The sequence below is a fragment of the Ursus americanus genome, chromosome X, assembly GCF_024610735.1.
Source record: "Ursus americanus isolate L20-20 chromosome X, mUrsAme1.1.p, whole genome shotgun sequence".
NCBI lineage: Eukaryota > Metazoa > Chordata > Mammalia > Carnivora > Ursidae > Ursus > Ursus americanus.
In genome coordinates this window covers 38,376,215-38,398,124 of record NC_142164.1, presented here as the reverse complement: position 1 = coordinate 38,398,124, position 21,910 = coordinate 38,376,215, and the positions used below count along the sequence as shown (strand labels likewise).

The window sequence follows — 21,910 nt, the reverse complement described above, 5'->3', positions numbered from 1 at the left end:
TCTCTCATCTATGGAACATAAGAACTAGGAAGATCGGTAGGGGAAGAAAGGGATAAAGAAAGGGGGGGTAATCAGAAGGGGGAATGAAGCATGAGAGACTATGGACTCTGAGAAACAAACTGAGGGCTTCAGATGGGAGGGGGGTGGGGGACTGGGATAGGCTGGTGATGGGTAGTAAGGAGGGCACGTATTGCATGGTGCACTGGGTGTTATACGCAACTAATGAATCATCGAGCCTTACATCAAAAACCAGGGATGTACTGTATGGTGACTAACATAATATAATAAAAAATATTATAATAAAAAAATGCCATTCTGATTTAGGGTAACTTTCTAATGTAAAAATCCCAATTACACTAATGCCATTAAAATCATCTAGTAATCCAATTATTTAAGAAGATCTCCATTTCACATATTTTCAAATGATATCCAAAAGTACTCAGAAATAAAGAATTTACCCAAGATAGGCATTGCTTCCTTATCCTAAAAATGTAAAATCACTATGGCTAATCAGTGTTACTTGTTTATGGATTTTTAAGGTTACAGTACTTCTGATAATGGCATGTTTGTTAATTTGTCCAAATTAGATACCAGTGTCTGATAACTGATGACTTTAAATCTTTGTACTCATTTTGAACAATGTTAGTTTATAAGCATAAACTTACATACAGTCCAGCATGCATTTGTCACCTCCTGTCCCCAACCTTCTATCCCCATTGGGAAAAAAAAAAGATTCTTGAAAACTAAATGAGTGTATCTTTATTCTTTAGTTATCTTAAAAACTGTTATGTTTTTAATCAAGGAAAATCATTAACTTTAAATGTTAAATCATAACATGTTGTAGTCATCATATTTTATTGAATTTCCTCATACTTTAAGTTCTGGGTTTGTAGAAAGTGGCAGCTGCTGCTTTGGTTACAAGGCTTTCAAACTGATTAATGTGTTCATCTATAATTTGATTTTTTAAAGAAATACTTTTATGATAGAAGAAAATGTTTTCTCTTCATAGAAAATCTGGCAGAATATCTTGGCTTTTGCTCAGATTTGGAAAGTGAACAGGAATCAGTTTGAAGTATTGGAAAAGTCAAGAAACTCATTCTGGCTCTGGCTCTGTCATCGACTGGCCCTCTATTTCTTGTTTAAAATGAGGGGAATTGATTAGATAATTTCTAAGACCTCTTTCAACTCTGCTAACATTCTTTTATTGTTAGCATTTATTAGGAAGAAATAGCATGATCTGTTTATGGATTGTTGTAGGATATCAAAGGGTGTAACAAAACATATGTAAAATTTTTAACCTTGGACTGTTAAAGGATGATGAATTCATGCCCTCCAAAACAGAGGTTCTGTGTTAAGAGTTGGCAGGTTAAAGATGACTTCTGTTTTGAAATGTTAAATTTAAATTAGTATCTTCCAAGAGTTTGTGAGAATCATGAGAGTAGCCATTGTGTAATAATATGACATAGTATTATATAGTGTGCATAGGGCTTAAAAAGTACAACTCATAGTAAAAAACATGTTGCTTTCCTCATCCATTTTGACTTTGTAGATCAGTTCCTTACAAACAAAAACTTGCAAATAAGTTTTTCTTTATCAACACATTAGCTACTTACTTATGTATTAGGACAGACGAAGTGCTCTTTGTGCTACCACCCTTATCTCTCCTACCTTCTCTTAGTATGCCATGCTGTTTTCAGTTAAATCAGTCAGCAATGTTTACAGTATTTAGAAAATGTGAATATTATGAATATGTTGCTGACTATAGAGCCTGATAAAAACTCTGTGATTACATTTCTTTTTCTTTTGCTTTTTTGGTGTTGATCTTTCCCCAGAGTCTCTAATTACATTTCACCTATTCTTAACATGCATTTCTCATACACTTTTTTTTTTCACATGCTCATCATGTGGTCCCTTACGTTTTTTTTTTCCCCTGGGAGACTGCACTAGGGACACCATTATCTCTTTTTAAAATTTAAAAAAAAAATTTTATTTATTTGAGAGAGAGAGCACAAGCAGGGTGAGGGGCCGAGGGAGAAGCAGGCTCTCTGCTGAGCCCGATCCCAGGACCCAGAGATCATGACTTGGACCGAAGGCAGACGGTGAACTGACTGAGCCACCCAGGTCCCCCTCTTTTTCTTAATTTTTATTTTTGATTCTCTGATGGTATATAAAAATGTAATTCACTTTAATATATCAGATTCATACCCAGCAACTTTGCTAAACTTTATTTCTAATTTCTATGTATATTCTTTTAAATTGTCTTTCTATGCAATCATATCATATGTGAATGACATTTTTGTTTCATTATTCAAGCCTTTTCTTTCCTTTCAACAATGGCTAGGGCCTAGGTTAAATCCAACTCTGTCACATTTTATTTTAGAATTTTTGCACTTACATTCATTGGTAAGATTGACCTCTGATTTTTCATTCTTACTCAGTTCCATTTCGGTTTGGTACCATGGTTATGTTAGTTTTATTCCTCCTCTTCTGTTCTCTGGAAGAGTTTGCTTATATTTAAATTATTTGTTCTAACTTAATTGCATTATGGTCAGAGATCATGTTCTGCATGAATTCTGTCCTTTGAGATTTTCTTGGAGTAACCATAAAGCCCAGTGTATGTACGGTCAGTTTTTATAAATATCTAGGGTGTGCCTGATCTAAAAGTGTGTTCTTCATTTGATGGGTACACTGTTTTATGTATGTTCACTAGAACAAGTTTGTAATCATGTTTAAATCTTTCTACATCTTTACAGATTATTTTGTCATGTTTAAATCTTTCTACATCTTTACAGATTATTTTGTCTCCATGTTCTATCAGTAATCAGAGATCTGTTTAAAATTTGCAACTATGATTGTGGATTTGTCTGTTTCTCCTTGTAGATCTGTTGCTTTTAACTGTGTATACTGGAGAATGTTACTAGGGCATACAACTTTAGGTGTTTTTAAAGTGTATTTCTTGGGGCACCTGGGTGGCTCAGTTGGTTAAGCGTCTGCCTTCGGCTCAGGTCATGATCCCGGAATCCTGGGAGTCCAGGGAGTCTGGGCATTCAGCCCCCTGTCAGGCTCCCTGCTTAGCAGGGAGTCTGCTTCTCCCTCTCTCTCTGCCCCTCCCCCTGCTCTATTTCTCTCTGGCACTCTCTCTCTCAAATAAATAAAACCTCTTTAAAAAGTGTATTTCTTGTGAACCAAACCTTTTATCATTTTGAAGTGACCCTATTTTATCTTTTATAATGCTTTTTGCCTTGAAGTCTATTTTATCTAAAACTAATATAGTGAAACCAGTATTCTTTGTCTATTATGAGTATGATACAACTTTTTTCATCTTTCATTTGAACCTTTGCATCTAACCTTATGTTTTTGATGTCTCTGGTAAATAACATGCATGTTGCAATTTGCCCTTTTTTGCAGTCTGAGGATACTTGCCTCTTAAACACTTTCATCAATATACTTACCTCCCTAGCTTTTAGTGACAATATTTTGAAAAATTGAAAGAAGATATCATGAATACCACTGTATTGTCCCTCTAGATTCAACACTTGCTAGCATTTTACCATATTTGCTTTATATTTTTAAGTCTTTTGCTCTCCAGTGTCTGTGTGTATGCAAGTTTAATGATTATATGTGTATATACACTTTTTTGCTAAGCCATTTAAAAGTAATTTGCAGACATCATGTATGTTAAATGCCTAAATACCCCAGAAGGCATCATGCCTCACCAAAAGAAAAGGACATTATACTATGTAAACATATCATTATCATACTTGAAAAAATTAACAATGATTTTATTTATTTTTATTTTAAGATTTATTTATTTGAGAGAGAGCACTCAAGTGAGCACGAGTGGGAGGAGGGGCAGAAGGAGAGGGAGAAGCAGACTCCCCACTGAGCAGGGAGCCCAACATGGGGCTTGATCCCAGGACCCTGGGATCACGACTTGAGCCAAAGGCAGACACTTAACCGACTGAGCCACCCAGGCACCCTAACAGTAGTTTTAAGGTATAACCTAATATTTAAGTCATATTCAGATGTCCCTAATGCTCCTTAAAAAGTCTTTTATAAGCTGTTCATATACTACATTTGTTTTGCTTTCTTAAATTTTTAAAAATCTGGAATGTGTTGGAAGAAAATTTACTATAGATCTCTCATGTCTCTGTATGTCTTGAGAGGAGTGGAATGGCTCTTTGGTCTGGACTACCTTTTAAATGTTATTTGTGTAGTGAACAAGCTGGAAAATAGAAATAGTATTTCTATTTGGAGGAAAAACCAGGGTTGTTTACTGTCCAGTATAATAAAGATAACATCTCAGAGCAAAGATCAAGCAAGCTTACTGCCCATTATAAAATATGTGGGTTTTCTAATTCAGTTTATCTACTGTAACAATAATGTGTATGTGAAGGCATTACCTTGTCCTCTTTATGTCACCCTGTGGAGACTGTGGATCAGGGAAGCCAGGGCTATTGCTGTGAATCATAAATTATTGTCTGGTCAAAACATTTTGTATTTTCTGCCGGTATCCATGAAACTATGGCAGGCTAACTTGTTAGCTTCCAACTAGGGAAAAATCTCAGAACCTTGATTGTTCTTGACAGAATGGTCTTCCCACATTTTTTTTATGACACTGATTTTTTAACAGCTTCATTGAGATATAATTTACATACAATTCACCCACTTGAAGTTCACAATTCAATACTTTCTAGAATATTTATGGAGTTGTGAAACCATCACCAATATCAATTTTTGAACATTTTAATCAGCCCCCAAAGGAAACCCTTAGCTGTCACTCCCTATGTCCCCCCAACACCCCAGCCCTAGGCGACCACCAGTCTAGTTGCTTTCTCTGCAAGTTTGACTATTCTGAACATTTCTTGTAAATAGAATCATTCAACATGGCGTATTTTGCATCTGTTTTTTAGCACTTATCATAATGTTTTCAGGGTTCATCCATGGTATAGTGTGAATTGGTACTTCATTCCTCTTTATTGGTGAATAATATTCCATTGCAAGCATATACTACATTTTGTTTGCCAGCCTATCAGTTGATGGACATTTGGGTTGTTTTATACTTTTTAGGCTACTCTGGATATATGTTTCTATTTTGCTTATGTATATAACTAGGTATGGAATTGTAGAGTTACTGGGTCATATGCTTGAGAAACTCCCAAATTATTTTCTATAGCAGTTGTACCATTTTGCATCCCCATTGGCAATATATGAGGGTTCTAATTGCTTTGGAATCCTTGTTAACACTTGATATTGTCTATTTTTTATTATAGCTATTCTACTGTGTGTGAAGTTATAGCTCATTGTAGTTTTGATCTGTATTTCCCTGATTGCTGATGATCTTGAGCATCTTTTTATGTGTTTAATGGACATTTGTGTATCTTTTTTGGAGAAATGTCAATTCATATTCCTTTGCCCATTTTTATTTTTATTTTTTTATGGTAAAAGGATTCCTATGTTACTGTCCTGCATTCTCCTCCTGCCAATTTCTCTCATCTATGTTGTTATTTTGCCATCAGAGATTATAACTCTTACATGCTGTTCTATCTATCATCTATGATAATTAATTCTCCTAGGATTTGCCTTTAGAGTTAATCTAAAATTTGATAAAAATGGATAGCAATATAATTATGTAAGTATCAGTCACACTTAGAACTTCATATTATGATTGGACTCAGAGACAAAAATTTTATAATTATAAGCCACAAAGCCTGTGAGCTCAAAGAAGAATTATAGTCAAACGTAGTCTTATAGATTCATTTGGTTTGTTTCCTGTTTGGACCATGACTTTCTTTTATAGATTTTTTTCTGAAGATTTTATCTTTATTTTTCTTGTTATCATTTAAAAAAAAAACCTTCTTCATCACATCATTAATTTTTAACCCAGTTTCTTAAATAACTTCCTCATTGGATATAAGTATTAAAATATTTCCAAATTTACACATAAAGATATGCAAATTCATTTTCCTAAGACCAACATATGACATTGCCTTGTCTTTCCTACCCTACCACTAGGTTTTTTTCATCTTTGCCATTCTTTATTTATTTAAGAAATATTTCAATATTGAATTGATTTAATTACCAATAATTCTAAACATTTTTTTATTTTTCCATTTTTTTTCTGTTCTCTCTTGTTTGTTTATGTAGAAGTATAATTAACATATAGTATTGTATCAATTTCAGGTGTACACATAATGATTCAACAATTCTGTACATTATACAGTGCTCCCCACATTAAATATAGTCATCATCTGTCACCAAACAGTGTTTCCTACTATAAATTTCCTCTAAGCAATGCTTAAATGCATCCCATTTGTTTTGGTATTTTGTGGGTTTAGTTTCATTTTTTTCTCAAAGAACTTCTAATATACCTTGTAATTTCTCCTTTGACCCAAAGGTTAATTAGGAGCTAATTGTTTATTTTCTACATACTTGTGAATATCCAGAATTTCTTCCTCTTAATGATTTCTAATTTCATTTCATTGTCATAGGAAAACATACTTTGTATTATTTTAATCCTGCTTAAGTTTATTAAGGTTTACTTTATGGCCTAACATATGATCTATCCTGTTTAATGTTCTATACAATCTTGAGAAGAATGTATATTATGCAGTTTTTGGGTAAAGTGTTAAATAGATGTCTGTTAGGTCTAGTTGGTTTATACTGTGGTTCAAGTCCTCTATTCCCTTGTTGATCTTCTGCCTTGCTGTTCTACTCATTGTTGAAAGTGGGGTATTGAAGTCATCAGCTATTGTTGTTGAACTATTTTTCACTTCAGTTCAGTCAGTTTTTGTTTCTTGTATTTTGGGGCTCTCTTGTTAAGTATGTCTCTGTTTATACTTGTTATGTCTTCCTGGTGATTTGACTCTGTTATCATTGTAAAATGTCCTCCTTTATGTCTAGTAATACTTTTATTTTGAATGTATTTTGTCAGCTCTTAGTATATCTGCTCTGGCTTTCTTATGGTTGCTATCTTGGTCAGTTTACACTGCTATCACAAAATACCACAAATTTGATATTTCCATTTATATACAATGGAAATGTATTTCTCACAATTCTGGAGACTGAAATTCTAATATCACGCTGCCAGCATGGTCAGGTTCTGGTGGGGGCCCTTTTCCTGGCTTGCAGACTGCTGATTTCTTTTATTTTCACATGCCAGAAAGAGCACTAGGTAACTTTTTGGCCTTTTCTCATAAGGACACTAATCCTACTCTGAGGGCCATACCATCATGATCTAATTACCTCCCAAAGGCTCCACTTCCAAATACCATAAAATTGGGATTAAGATTATGAATTTGGCAGGAGTAAGGGGAGGTGTTAGGGGATGAACAAACATTTAGTCCATTGCTGTTTGCTTGACTGTATTATTTCCATTCTTTATTTTCAAGCTTTTTGTATATTTTGTTATTTTTTAATAATAATTTTTTATTATATTATGTTAATCACCATACAGTACATTCCTAGTTTTTGATGTAAAGTTCCATGATTCATTACTTGCGTATAACACCCAGTGCACCATGCAATATGTGCCCTCCTTACTACCCATCACCAGCCTATCCCAGTCCCCCACCCCTCTCCCCTCTGAAGCCCTCAATTTGTTTCCCAGAGTCCATAGTCTCTCATGGTTCATTCCCCCTTCTGTTTACCCCCCCTTTCTTCTTCCCTTTCTTCTCCTACCGATCTTCCTACTTCTTATGTTCCATAAATGAGTGAAACCATATGATAATTGTCTTTCTCTGTCAAGCTTTTTGTATATTTTAAACTAATATGTTCTCCTATAGACATCATTTGATCTTGCTTTTTTATATAGTCCGACAACTTCTGAATTTTGATTGGCTTGTTTAATGCAGTCACATTCAGTGTTATTATTGATATAATTAGATTTTTGTCTGCCTTTTTTGTTTTCTGTATTTCTCATACTTTTTTTGTTCTTCTGTTCCTCCTTTACAGTCTCCTTTTTTATTAAGTGAATATTTTCTAGTTAAATATTATAATTCCTTTAATGATTTTCTCCACGGTATTTTTTGAGTTGTTTTCCTAGTGGTTGCTCTAGTGCTTACCATGGACATCATAATCTGTGAGAATCTACTTAAGATTTATAGCAACTTAATTCCATAAGGTATAGAAATATTACTCCTATGAAGCTCTGTTCCCTTTTTCTCCTTTTTATGCTATTATTGTTATACATATTATATCTATATATGTTACAAACACAGAAATACATTGTTATAATTAGAATGTCCCAAGTAAACTCAGGTCCCTTAGGGAGAGCTTCAGAGCTCTCTGGTGTGGTTCCTCCTGCCCACCAGCACCCAAGAAAAACTTCTGTGACAGTGTTCCAGAGTCAGGGGAGGGGGGCAGGAGCAGTGACCTGCTTCTCTTGAAGTGATACTCTGCTTTATGAACAGGGGCACAAGGAAGGACAGCAACATTTGGTCTTCTCAGCTTGCTTCTACTAGCATCAACCCTGAGCTCTGTGGGTGAGCTATGGTTGGGGCAGTTGAATACAGTACTCTCAGTCTGCCATGCCTGGGGTAGAGCTTTTGTCTATGAGTTAAGGTTGCATGGAAAACAAAAGCCGTAGAATTCTCAGCTGTTTTAGGTTGGAATAGAGCTTCTGCAACTTGGAACTGGGCAAGAGGGAGAATGAGAAATACCGATGACCTGTTGCAGTGAGATGCTCTAGTGCTCAGTTGGGAGCTGGAGGGAGAAGGAGCTCTGGATTCATGTCTGCTTCTACCTTGTGTGGAGCTTTTGTCAAGCTGAACAGGGAAGGGAGAGAGGAAGGAAGTGGATCATGGCTAAAATGCCATAGGTATTTGCTGTTCATACTGAGATTTAGTAAATTTTGTTAAATGGTGTTTCTTCATTTGCTGTTGGTTCTTAGGGCAATATCCAGAGACATAAATTTTGTTTTTTCTAAATGTCACCAGCTATTGTTGTTTTGCTAGGGAGATGATCTGCAGAGGTCCTGAAGCCATCATTCACAAAGCCTTGGCATGGCATTGACTTTTGAAGAGTCCATGGTAGTTGTCCTTCATATGCAACACATTCCACATTTGTCTGAATATTTCCTTATATCATGTCATTTTACACTTATACTTGACATAATTACTGATATATTTCTTTTATTTTTCCTATCTATTCTAAGATAGCACTTTCTTTCTCTCTTTTGCCTTTTTTGAATTTATTGAGTATTATCCCCGTCCACTTCTTTGGAATGAACACCTCATTTACTTTCTTTTAAGGTTTACCCTAGGAATTAGAATACCTAAGATGAGTGCTTACCTTATCAAAGTCTAAAGTAATCAATACCCATGCCCGTTCTCTATACAATTACAACGACCTTAGAATACTTTAACTTCACTCATCCTCCCCTGACTTACATTGTATTATCACTGTGTTTTTCTTTTAGTTCTGTATTTTTAAACCCCACAGCTCTTTTATAATTGTGTTTTATAGTTAATATTTGTTTAAATTCACCCACAAATTTACCACCTTTTCCTCCATTACTTTTGGTATTTTAGACCTTCTATTTCAATTTCATTTCCTTTCATATAAAGGCAGAAGATACTCAAAAGGTTTGAATTTCCTTTTGTGTAGTCCTGCTGGGAGCATACTTTTCTGAGTTTTTATTTGTCTAAAAATGTCTGTATTTTTACCTTGTTGAAAGGTGTTTTTACTGGGTAAAAAATATAATTTGACAGTTTTCTTTCAGTATATTAAAAATGTCATTCTAGTCTGGCTTCCATTGTACTTCTGAGAACTAATCTGTAAATTAATAATTGCCACTCCTTTGAAGGCAATCTGTCTTGTCTTTCTTGATACTTTTAAAGTCTTGTCTTTGGTTTTATGTTCTGAGGTTATACTATTTTGTGTCTAGTGTGGGGTTTGATTTTTCTTCCATTGGATCTGTTACTTCTTCAATTACAGATATCATTATTTCTTGAAAAGTCTTTGCTATTATCTCTAACTCTTGTCCCTGTCCCATTCCCTCTTTCACCTTTTCTTTTGTAAACCTAATTACCTGTATGCTATACACTTCCTTACTTTTTCTTCTATGCGTCTTAACTATTATTTCACATTTTCCATGTTTTATCTCTGTAATATATTATAGACAATTTCTGTTAACTTTGTCATGTTTTAAACTTTACTGTCTCTTTAGCTATATGTAGTCTGTTGTAAAGCTCATCCACTGAGTTTTAAATTTCATAGCTTTTACTTCCAAAATTTATATTTTATTTCAGTTTAGTCATGTTACCTTTTTTCTGTTTTGGTTTTTTTTTTTTTCAATTTCTTGGTTCATTTATTATTTTAATGTTTTTAAAATATCTTTCATAATTGTAAAAATAGTTATATATTTTGTGTCTAGTAATTCTAATATCTGAAATTTTTGCCAAGCAGTTTCTGCTGTCAGATGTTTCTCCTGGATTTGCTTATGGTATTTTGCTTCCTTGTATGGTTAGTGATTTTTGAGTAGAATACCTTATTTTCCTTTCAAAATTTTTTTTTTTTAGAATTCTTTGAAGTTCACTCTGAAGGTAAATTCTTCTACATAAGCTTTGTGTGTATTTCTGCCCAGCCTCTGGGAGGTCAAAGCAATTTGAGGCTCCTCTAAGCAAATTTGCAGTGGAGGTTACTGGGTCACCCAGCTAAATGCTAACTTGGATTGTAAATCTGTATGTAGGCCAGTTTGTGGTTATACTTTCTCAGAGATGTTTTTCCCTTCTACTTCTCTGCTGAGTGCCAAGATCTCTTTCTTAAAAGTTCCTGGGGATGAGATCATGGGGTACTTTTTTTATGTATGAAACACCTTTAACCTGAAGAAGTTGTGAAACAAGAATCTCAAATTCTCCCAAGTTGGGTAAATGCCCTCAGGGCAAAAGTAGTTTCATTGGTCAGTTTACTGGGGGTTTTTTCCCCTCTAGATTTTGGCCTGATAAATCCTATTGTGTTTGTTTTTGATGCTTTAGCATATTTTTACATTTTAAAAGCATTTTTAGGTTTTTTTTTTTAAGCAGTCATATCAGTCGGGATACTTAATTATTCACATATTGGAATATTTCTTATTTTTCTATGCCATTATTTTGTAGTGTATATAACTTGAATCACTGAATCAGAATTACCTAGATATGTTTATTAAAATTTCAGAATCTGGTAGCCAATTTTAAGGTTACTGAAATAGCATCTCTAAGATGGGGTCCTGTACCTAAATTTTTGTGAGGTTCTTTAAGTGATCCTAATGCATATAGAAGTTTGCTTTTATTCGTACTTTTAATTCTCATATCTGTTTTTTTTAATTGTAGGAACCTGAGGTCTAAATTTATTGTTTTCTGTAATTGTCCTAGTACCATATATTGAACAATCCATTATTTTCACATTTATTTGATATGCCAACATTAATCATACAGTAAATGTGTGTGTTTCTGGCCTTTCTCTTAAGGCTCACCCAGCTGCCCATTCTTTGAATGATACCATACTGTTTTAATTATTGTACTTTTATGGTGTGTTTTACTATGTGATAATAAAAAATCTCCCATACTTTTTATTATTTTCTCTTTAAAACATTTAAAACATTACTATAGTTGCATCATTTTCTTGCTTTAACAGTGTTCAATGACTTTGCGGAATTAGTTTTTCCAGTTTTTAAAAAAACTTTCTTTTTTTGGCCTTATCTCCTACTATACTTTTTTCATATGGACTTAAGAAGTCCTTAGACTGAGGTACTTAATGTTTATTTTACCCGGCTCTTTGCCCACAAAAATTTTGTGTTTTAATCTTAGTACTTGCCATGGCCATTTTTCTTCTAGATATCTTTCTGCCCATCCTTCAAAATTGAAGTCAAGTTATTTACCTTCTTTATCTATAGAGCTGTTATGAACACTCCCAGGCTCAAAAGAACTCCCTTTCTTAATTTCGACAGCAATTATTGACTATACCACTCATTTTTATTTGGTAAATCCTGCTGAATTACAGACTGCAAAATCTGGAAGCTTCCTAAAGAGATTATATTGTCCATCTTTGTCATTTTACCAAAGAGAAAAAACTGAGTCCTAGGGCATGGGAATGACTTGTTTATAGTCTCCTAATGATTCAATTGTTGAGGTAAACTCAGAATGTATTTCTTATATTTTAGAGCTCATTCTATTACCATTGTCTCCTACATCATTATTCCATTGTATTTAAATTTTATTTTATTTATTTAGGCATAGGTTTTTTTAAAAACTAGATTGGAAGATTCTTAAAGGCAGCACTCATGTCTACACATTTTTTGGTATGACTCATAACCCTAATATTGTGCTTTGTACTTATTGGGCACCTAATTAGTATTAGTGGCTGTTGGTAAAAAACAAGTTACTCCATTAACCAAATGTCAAATGGGGCTAGTTCCTTATGGGCATCACTATTATAACTGTATGGAAAGTGGCATCTAGTGGTCGGTGTTTGTATTACAATGCCTTTAAACACTCCCCTCCCACCAGCACTAGTGTCATTATCATAATGTGGGTGGAATAAATAGAATATAAATTAAATTTTTAAATTCAAACAAATATCAAGTGTTTCAAGTAGCGACCTCGCTAAAGTATAGCTACATGTTAAGTAATAAAGAAGTGCAAAAAGATGAAATTATTAATTTTAAAGAAAAATACTATATAAAATTACTTCCAAAATAACATGCACACATATTTAAAGTTATATTGCTTGTTTACAAATTATATTAGGATTTGGAGGATTTTGTTGGATACTGAGAATCCAGAAATACAACTCTAAAGAAAATTCACATAATATCTTCTCCATATTAACAAAATCCTCTCTGTCTATTGCTTTGCATTTTCCTCAGGAACTTAATTTATATTTTAAAAAGAAAGATTTCTTAGTGAAAGATGAAAATGGAAAGTTACACCATCTTTTACTTGTAACACCAGAAAACGATGCTCATAAATTTACATTTAAAGTGCAGACATACATTCCAAAGTCAAATGTTATTTTTAGATATACAGCCATTTTTGGATTATCATTATCCTTTACTCCTCCATTAATGCATGTAACTGATTATTGATAATATGCACAATCTAATTCAGTGAATATGACCATTAGCAGTTTTTATCTTGTGAATCAGTAGCTTCTAGAATTTGTAAGTTTGTACTTTGAAATCTAGAATTCATGTTTGCACAAAACAATATTATATCATCTTAAATTAACCTCCGTTCCTGATACACTGTAATGTAATTTTTCTATATGGAATTATCCTTTCTGTTAGAGAGCAATATGTACTGTCTCTGCATCTTCCACCTGCACCTAATATAACATAGTGGCTGGCACATAACAGGTGATCAATAAGTATTTGTTGAGTTAGTTTTATATGTTGGAAGGAGCTGCGTCTTATTTGTCTTTAGTTTCTAACAAGTTTTCTGGCCTCTAATCATGCCTAATTCATGTTTGATGAGTAAATCTGTATAAGTCCATTTAACTTGTAATATAGTTGATGTATAATACTAAAACCAGTGTATAACCTAATCACGTATGTATGACAAATAATAGCTGCATAACAGACTTTCGATTAGAGATGTCAGGAACATTTTTTACTGGAACAACATCTTGCAATGTGAGTAAGAGATTAACTCCCAACATCAAGCCATTGTTGTTTGCTTTTTATCAGGAAAAAAAGGAGTTCAAACATGTGGCTGGCTTCTAGTTGCAGCTGAGTGGGTTAGGAGTTATAAGTAGAAGGATGAGGTCAGTAGTTTGATAATGAATTCGGAAAGTATTCTGGTAGTGGTTGGAGTAAAGGAACACATGGAATGTTGGGAAGGAGGCTAAGGTACTTTTTAAGTCACAGTCTTTCAAGGCTGAGAATTGATACACATTACTGGGTATTTACAACACATAAAAGTTTCTCTTATTTAATGAGAAGCATACCACCATATTGTATATAAATGGTGAGCTATCTACATATATTAAACTAATTACGATTTGTTTTTCTAAGCAGTTCAGCTTTATGCCAGAGTACAGGGTAGATCTGGATGGCAGAAGTCATCTACTGTCTTTTTCTCTTATGGGTTCTTATTTTATTATTTTATTTTATTTTTTAAAGATTATTATTTTTTAAAGTAATTTCTACCCCCAATGTGGGGCTGAAACTCACAACCCCAAGATCAAGAGTTGCTCCACTTACTGAGCCACCTAGATGCCCCTCTTATGGGTTCTTACTTTAGAGAAGGGTATTTTTCTGGCTTCAAGACCTCAATTCTTAATATGAGTTAATGAACTTATTAGTAGTGGCTCTTTAGAACATCTAGGCTGTGGGAACATTTGTAGTAAAACTGTTGGAATCATTACAGACTGAGATACTAGTGATGAGAGAGTGGAAGCAAATTTTAAGAAGTTGGTAAAAGATAGCATTATGTATTTTATGGTCCGTGATTGCTCATGAATGCCAAGATATAAGCAACTTCAACCAGCAGACATCTTTGGCTAGTTGCCAATGTCATTGCTAATATAGATTGAAAGGTCATTTCTTGCTTGTGATGTTAGGACAAAAAAAGGAGTTCCTAAGAGCTTGGACAAGTGGCAAATCATATTACAGGAAAGTTGTTTGAATTCTTTTAAATTTTTAATATCTTTTTAAAAAGATATTTTTCACTTTAAAATTATAAAAATTACATCTGCTCATTGTGAAAAGATCAAATGGAAATGTGTACCATAAATGGTGAAAGCTTCCACAGAGGTAACCATTGTTTGCAATTTGGTCTGTATTCTTTCAGGTATTTTTCTGCTATTTGGTTTATAGTTTTGGATTGTTGAATTTAGTTGAGGGGTAAGTCAGAGACTGGTTTTCAGGTTCGTATTTAATAATTTTCCTCCCTTTTTTTCTTCCTTACAGGCTTGCTATGGGTGTTCTCCAGGATCAAAATGTGACTGTACTGGTGTAAAAGGAGAAAAGGTAAGATTTGAAATGAGCCTTTTAAAAACTTAGTGAAACCAGTAAAATAGTGTTTAAATATGTTTAAAAAAAAACAGTTCTTCTACCTCAGCATCTAAGTAGATAAAATGAATTCTACCATACTGCTTATTTTAGATAGCTGTAAGGATTAGACTATATCTCAAGGATTAGCAAACATTTTCTATAAAAGACCATGGAGTAAATATTTTGGGCTTTGTGGGCCACATAAGGCTTGTGTCACATATTTTTCTCTCATTTTTTAAAATAGCCCTTTAAGAGTGTAAAAAAATTTCTCAGATCTTGGACTATACAAAACAGACTTCTTACTACATTTGATCTGAGAGTTGTATTCTGCCAACCTATGATCAGTCTTGTTGAACTCACTAACTTAAGAGGCAAAAGAAGGGAAAAACACTTAAGAAGGAACCTAAAACCGGGGCGCTTGGGTGGCACAGCGGTTAAGCGTCTGCCTTCGGCTCAGGGCGTGATCCCGGCGTTATGGGATCGAGCCCCACATCGGGCTCCTCCGCTAGGAGCCTGCTTCTTCCTCTCCCACTCTCCCTGCTTGTGTTCCCTCTCTCGCTGGCTGTCTCTATCTCTGTCAAATAAATAAATAAAATCTTTAAAAAAAAAAAAAAGAAGGAACCTAAAACCTAACAACAGGCTACTAATCTGTGTCGGGTATCATGCTAGGCGATTTCATATATTTTTATCTAGTCTGTGTAAGTTAATGGTTGGTGAATCTCTATTTTTATCTCACTTTTCCCATAGCAGCACCCTTATTGTAAACGTGTGATAATTACAAAGTAAGTATTCGTAAGGATTAAATAGCATAAACCCAGCCACTCTGTCAGTGACTGACAGTGAAATTAAAAGATTAAAAAGGGATAACAAATTGTGGCCTAAAGAGAATTATGCTGGGAGAAAGGGGTTCATACTCTAGTCTCCACTGTCTGGGGCTCAAATATTTTTGAATGAATCAGTGAATATTACTAATTATATATGAAAAAGTTTAGGATAGTATCTCAAGAGCATATTCCGTTTAGGAATATAGAAGGTCTACTAGCACATTAAAGATGTTTAAAAGTCTGTACTAAACAACAAAAGTTCAGTACACTTCAGAGGAAGATAAAGAATCTAGGATGACTATAATATACAATGTGTAATTTGCTATTAAAACTTAGTAGGCATAAGAAGTAACAGGTAAAAGTGATCCATAGTCAAGAAGACTCCTGAATGAAAACTAATTCTGAAATAACACAGATGTTAGAATTTGTAGATAACTCTGAAATAACACAGATGTTACAATCTGTAGACAAAGATTAAAAACAATAGGATAAATATATTTGTTGATTTAAAGGGAAATGTGCTCCTATGAGTGAATGAATAGAGAATCACAACAGAGCACTAGAAACTAAAAAAAAAAAAAAAAAAAAGGAAAATCTAGATTTGAAATACAAAATATGAGAAAGAACAATTCACCAGTTAGGCTTTTAACAACAGAATCATGATGATGGAAGAAAGGGTCAGTGAACTTAAAGATGAATCAGAGGAAAGATACAATCTGAAGAAAAAAAGAAAACAAAAGCATAGGGCCTGGCCCGCCTGTGGGATAATATCACATGGTTTAATGCAAATGTAAATGGAGCCCTATAACAATGGGGAGAGAAGAAAAAGGTAATTAATGGGGCAGTAGTAATGACAAGAATTTCACACACTTGGTGAAAAATAATAAATTTACAGATAATAAGAAATTAAGTGCACCACAGGCAGAATAAAAATAAAACTGTACCTAGGCACATCATAATGAATCTACTGAAAAAACAGATTAAAAGAAAATCTTGAAAGAAGCTAGAGAAAAAATTACACATTACGTACAGGGGCACAATAATATGAATGATGACAGACTTCTCATCCAAGAGAATGGATATCCAAGAGAATGGATACTGTACAACAATGTAAAAACATTAGAGAATTGAAAAATCTGCCAACACAATTGTTCTATACAATGAAAATATACATAAAAATAAAGAGAAACAAACAAACAAAAACCAGACTCTTAAATACAGAGAACGAACTGCTGGTTGCCAGAGGGGAGGTTGTGGGGGGATGGGTTAAATAAGTGAAGGGGATGAAGATGTACAAATGTCCAGTTATAAAATAAGCAAGTCATGGAGATGGAAAGTACAGCATAGTCAACAAAAATGTAATGAAGTTGTGTGGTGACAGGTGGTGACTACACTTAGGGTGAACATTGAGTAATGTATAGAATAGTTGAATCAGGGGTGCCTGGGTGGCTCAGTCGTTAAGCGTCTGCCTTCGGCTCAGGGCGTGATCCCGGCATTATGGGATCGAGCCCCACATCAGGCTCCTCCACTAGGAGCCTCCTTCTTCCTCTCCCACTCCCCCTGCTTGTGTTCCCTCTCTCGCTGGCTGTCTCTATCTCTGTCAAATGAATAAATAAAAAATCTTTAAAAAAAAAAGAATAGTTGAATCAATATATTGTACATTTGAAACTACTTTGACATTGTATGTCAACTATACTTCAATAATAAATTCTAAAAATAAAATAAAATAAAATTTAAGACATTAATAAAATAATTTTTCATCATCGTATCTGCACTAAAAGAAATTTCCTCAGGCTAAAGGGAAATGTTACTAGATGGAAATGTGGATTTCTAGGAAGGTATTAAAAGTACTATAAATGGTATATATGTGGACAAATATAAAAGATGATATCTCTTTCCTTCTCTAAATTTATTTACAAGACATAAGACTGTTCATTTTATTTTTTTTTAGTAATTGTACTGAATATTTTATTTCATTTTTTAAAGTTTTTATTTTAATTCCATTTAGTTAGCATACAGTGTTATATTAGTTTCTGATGTACAATATAGTGATTCAACACTCCATACATCACCCAGTGCTCATCATGACAATCGTACTCCTTAATCCACATCACCTATTTCACCCCATCCCCCCACATACCTCCCTTCTGGTAACCATCAGTTTGTTCTCTAAATTAAGAATCTGTTTCTTGATTTGTCTCTCTCTCTCTCTCTGTCTATTCCCTGTGTTCATTTGTCTTGTTTCTTAAATTCGACATATAAGTGAAATCATATGGTATTTGTCTTTCCCTGACTTATTTTACTTAGCATTATACTCTCTAGCTTTATGTGTATCATTGCAAATGGCAAGATTTCATTCTTTTTTATGGCTGAGTAATATTCCATTCTATATATATATATACCACCTCTTCTTTATCCATTCATGAACTGGTGGACACATGGGCTGCTTCCATATCTTGGCTGTTATAAATTATGCTACTCTAACATAGGCGTACATGTATCCCTTTGAATTAGTATTTTTGTGTTCCTTCGGTAAGTACTCAGTAGTGTGATTGCTGGATCATAGGGTAGTTCTCTATTTAACTTTTTGAGGAACCTCCATACTGTTTTCCAGAGTGGCTGCACCAGTCTGCATTCCCAAAGGGTTCCTTTTTCTCCACATCTTTGTCAACACCTGTTGTTTTGTGTGCTGTTGATTTTAACCATTCTGACAGAGGTGAGGTGATAGCTCATTGTAGTTTTGATTTGCATTTCTCTGATGGTAAATAATGATGAACATCTTATCACGTGTCTTTTGGGCATCTGGATATCTTTGGAGAAAGTCTGTTCATGTATTCTGACCATTTAAAAAAAAAACAACTAATTTTATTTATTTTATTTTATTTTATCCCCACAAGTGTCCTCTTTAATACCCATCACCAGCAACTCTCAGTTTGTTCTCTTAACTATACAGTCCCTTATGGTTTGCCTCCCTCTCTGTTTTTTCCCTTATTTTATTTTTCCTTCCCTTCCCCTAGTCATCTGTTTTGTTTCTTAAATTCCACATATGAGTGAAATCATATATTTGTCTTTCTCTGACTTATTTCACTTAGCATAATACCGTCTAGTTCTATCCATGTCATTGCAAATGACAAGATCTCATTTTTTTGATGGTTGAGTAATATTCCATTGTATGTATGCCATATCTTCTTTATCCATTCATCAGTTGATGGACATTTGCGCTCTTTCATATGCGCTCTTCAGCCATAATTGGGCTATTGTTGATAATGATGCTATAAACATTGGAGTGCATGTGCCCCCTTCAAATCAGTACTTTTGTATATTTGGGTAAATACCTAGTAGTGCAATTCCTGGGTCATAGGGTAGCTCTATTTTTAACTTGTTGAGGAACTTCCATACTGTCTTGCAGAGTAACTACACCAGTTTGCATTCCCACCAACAGTGAAAGAGGTCCCCTTTCTCCTCATCCTCACCAACATCTGTTGTTTCCTGAGTTGTTAATTTTAGCCATTCTGACTGCTGTGAGGTGGTACCTCACTGTGGTTTTGATTTGTATTTCTCTGATGTTGAGTGATGTTGAGCATTTTTTCATGTGTCTGTTGGCCATTTGTATGTCTTCTTTGGAGAAATGCCTATTCATGTTTTCTGCCCATTTCTTCACTAGATTATTTATTTTTTGGGTGTTGATTTTGATAAGTTCTTTATAGATTCTAGATACTAGCCCTTTATCCAATATGTCATTTGCAGATATCTTCTCCCATCCATCAATTACCTTTTAGTTTTATTGATTGTTGTCTTCTGTGTATAGAAGCTTTTTATCTTGATGAAATCCCAATAGTTCATTTTTGCTTTTGTTTCCCTTGCCTCTGGAGATGAGTCTAGCAAGATATTGCTGCTACTGAGATCACAGAGGTTGCTGCCTGTGTTCTCCTCTAGGATTTTGATAGTTTCCTGTCTTACATTTAGGCCTTTCATCCATTTTGAATTTATTTTTGTGTATGGTATAAGGAAGTGGTCCAGTTTCATTCTTCTGTATGTCACTGTCCAGTTTTCCCAACACCATTTGCTTGAAGAGACTGTCCTTTTCCAATTGGATATTCTTTCCTGTTTTGTCAAAGGTTAATTGGCTGTATAGTTGTGGGTTTATTTCTGAGTTTTCTTTTCTCTTCTATTCATCTATGTATCTGTTTTTGTGCCAGTATCATACTGTTTTGATTACTGCCGCTTTGTAAAATAACTTGAGGTCTGGAATTGTGATGCCTCCAGGTTTGTTTTTCTTTTTCAAGATTACTTTGTCTATTTGGGATCTTGTGTGATGGACAGAAGACTATTTAAAGCATAACAACAGAGCTTCAAAATACATGAAGCAAAAGTGACAGAATTAAAAGGACAAACAGGCAAATCCACAATCATAGTTGTTAATTCCTAACACACCTATTTTAGTCATTGACAGAACTAGAAAAAAATCAATAAAGTCATAGATGATTTGAATTCCGTTATTAACAACCTAGACCTAATTGACATATATGGAGTCCTACATCCAATTATAGAATGTGTTTTTTTTCAAAGGCAGATGAAATTATCTCCAAGGTAGACCATATGGTGTGCCATAAAATGAGGCCCTATAAATACCAAAAGATGGGAAACATCAGTATATGTTCTCTGACCACATGGAATGAGTATGAAATCAATAATAATAAGATATGTAGAAAATTTCCAACTATATGGAAGTTAGAACACACTGTTCTAAATAACTGATAGACCAGAGAAGAAATCACAGGGAAAATTAGAAAATACATCAAGTTGCATAATGATTAAACTGCAGCATACTGAGAATTGTAGGATGGAGTTAAAGCAGAGCTTAGTGGGAAATAGCTTTAAATACCTATGTTAGAAAAGAAGAAGATTTAAAATCAGTGATATACGTTTTCCACTTAAGAAGATAGAAAGGGACAAGTAAATCAAATTTAAAATAAGAAAAAGAAGGAAATACACAATATAGCACACAATTCTAAGACAGTAAAACTGTAGTAAACATGATAGTGTGTTAATAGCAAAAAAATAGACATATATATGAATGAAACAGAATAGACAGTCCATAAATAGACCCACAGATAAATAATGAATTGATTTTTTTTGACAAAAGTGCAAAGGCAGTTAAGTGGAGAAAAGATCATCTTTCAACAAATAGTCCTGGAACAATTAGATGTGCATATGCACAAAAATAGACTTTGACTAATTGCTTGCACTGTTTACAAAAATTAACTCACAATAAACTATAGACCTAAATATAAAACCTAAATCTAGAAATCTTTTAGAAGAAAACATTGGAGAAAATCCTTTTGATCTTGGGTTAGGCAGATATTTCTTAGATAGGAAAGCAAAAACATAATCCATAAAAGAAAAGGTTGATAAATTATATTTCATCAAAATTAAGAACTTATTCTTTTCTGAAGACATTGTTCAGAGAATGAAAAGACAACCCACAGTCTAGGAAAAATATTTGCAAATCACATATTTCATAAAAAGTTTTATATATAGAATATATTTAAAAAATTTTAAACTTATTAATAAAACAAACATCCCAAAATAAAATTAAACTAGAAACAAAGTGGCAAAAGATTTTAAGGTACCTCACAAAATAAGATATGGAGATGGCAAATAAACACATGAAAAGTTACTCAACATTATTAACCAGGGAAATACATAATAAAACCATAAGATACCACTATAAACCTACTAGAATGTCTTAATATTAAAATATATCCATACTAAGTGTAGGTAAGGATGGGGAGCAACTGGAACTAGTATAGATTGCTGATGCAAATATAAAATGATGCAAACCCTTACAAAAAAATTTTGACAGTTTCTTTAAAAAGTAAGCATAGACCTATCAGATGACCGTCCTTTCCTAGGCATTTACCTATGAGAATTGAAAGCATATGTCTATACATAAGTAGTACATGAGTTCATGATAGCTTTATTTGTAATAACCAGAAACAGGAAACAACTCAATTACTATTAACAGGTGGGTGAATCAACAAATTGTAATGTATTTATACAGTAGAATACTACTCAGCAATAAAAAGGAAAGAACTATTGACATATACCACAA

At 33.8% G+C, this 21,910-nt stretch overlaps 1 protein-coding gene across 2 annotated transcripts in view; it reads left to right on the top strand.

Moving 5' to 3' along the window:
- COL4A5 (collagen type IV alpha 5 chain) overlaps positions 1 to 21,910 on the top strand; it is a 241,377-nt gene that overhangs the window by 84,646 nt on the left and 134,821 nt on the right. For both annotated transcript variants that reach the window (XM_087859697.1, XM_087859696.1), the window contains exon 2: positions 14,888 to 14,947. In XM_087859697.1, coding sequence (XP_087715823.1) covers positions 14,888 to 14,947 — 60 coding nt within the window. The remainder of the gene's footprint in view (positions 1 to 14,887; positions 14,948 to 21,910) is intronic.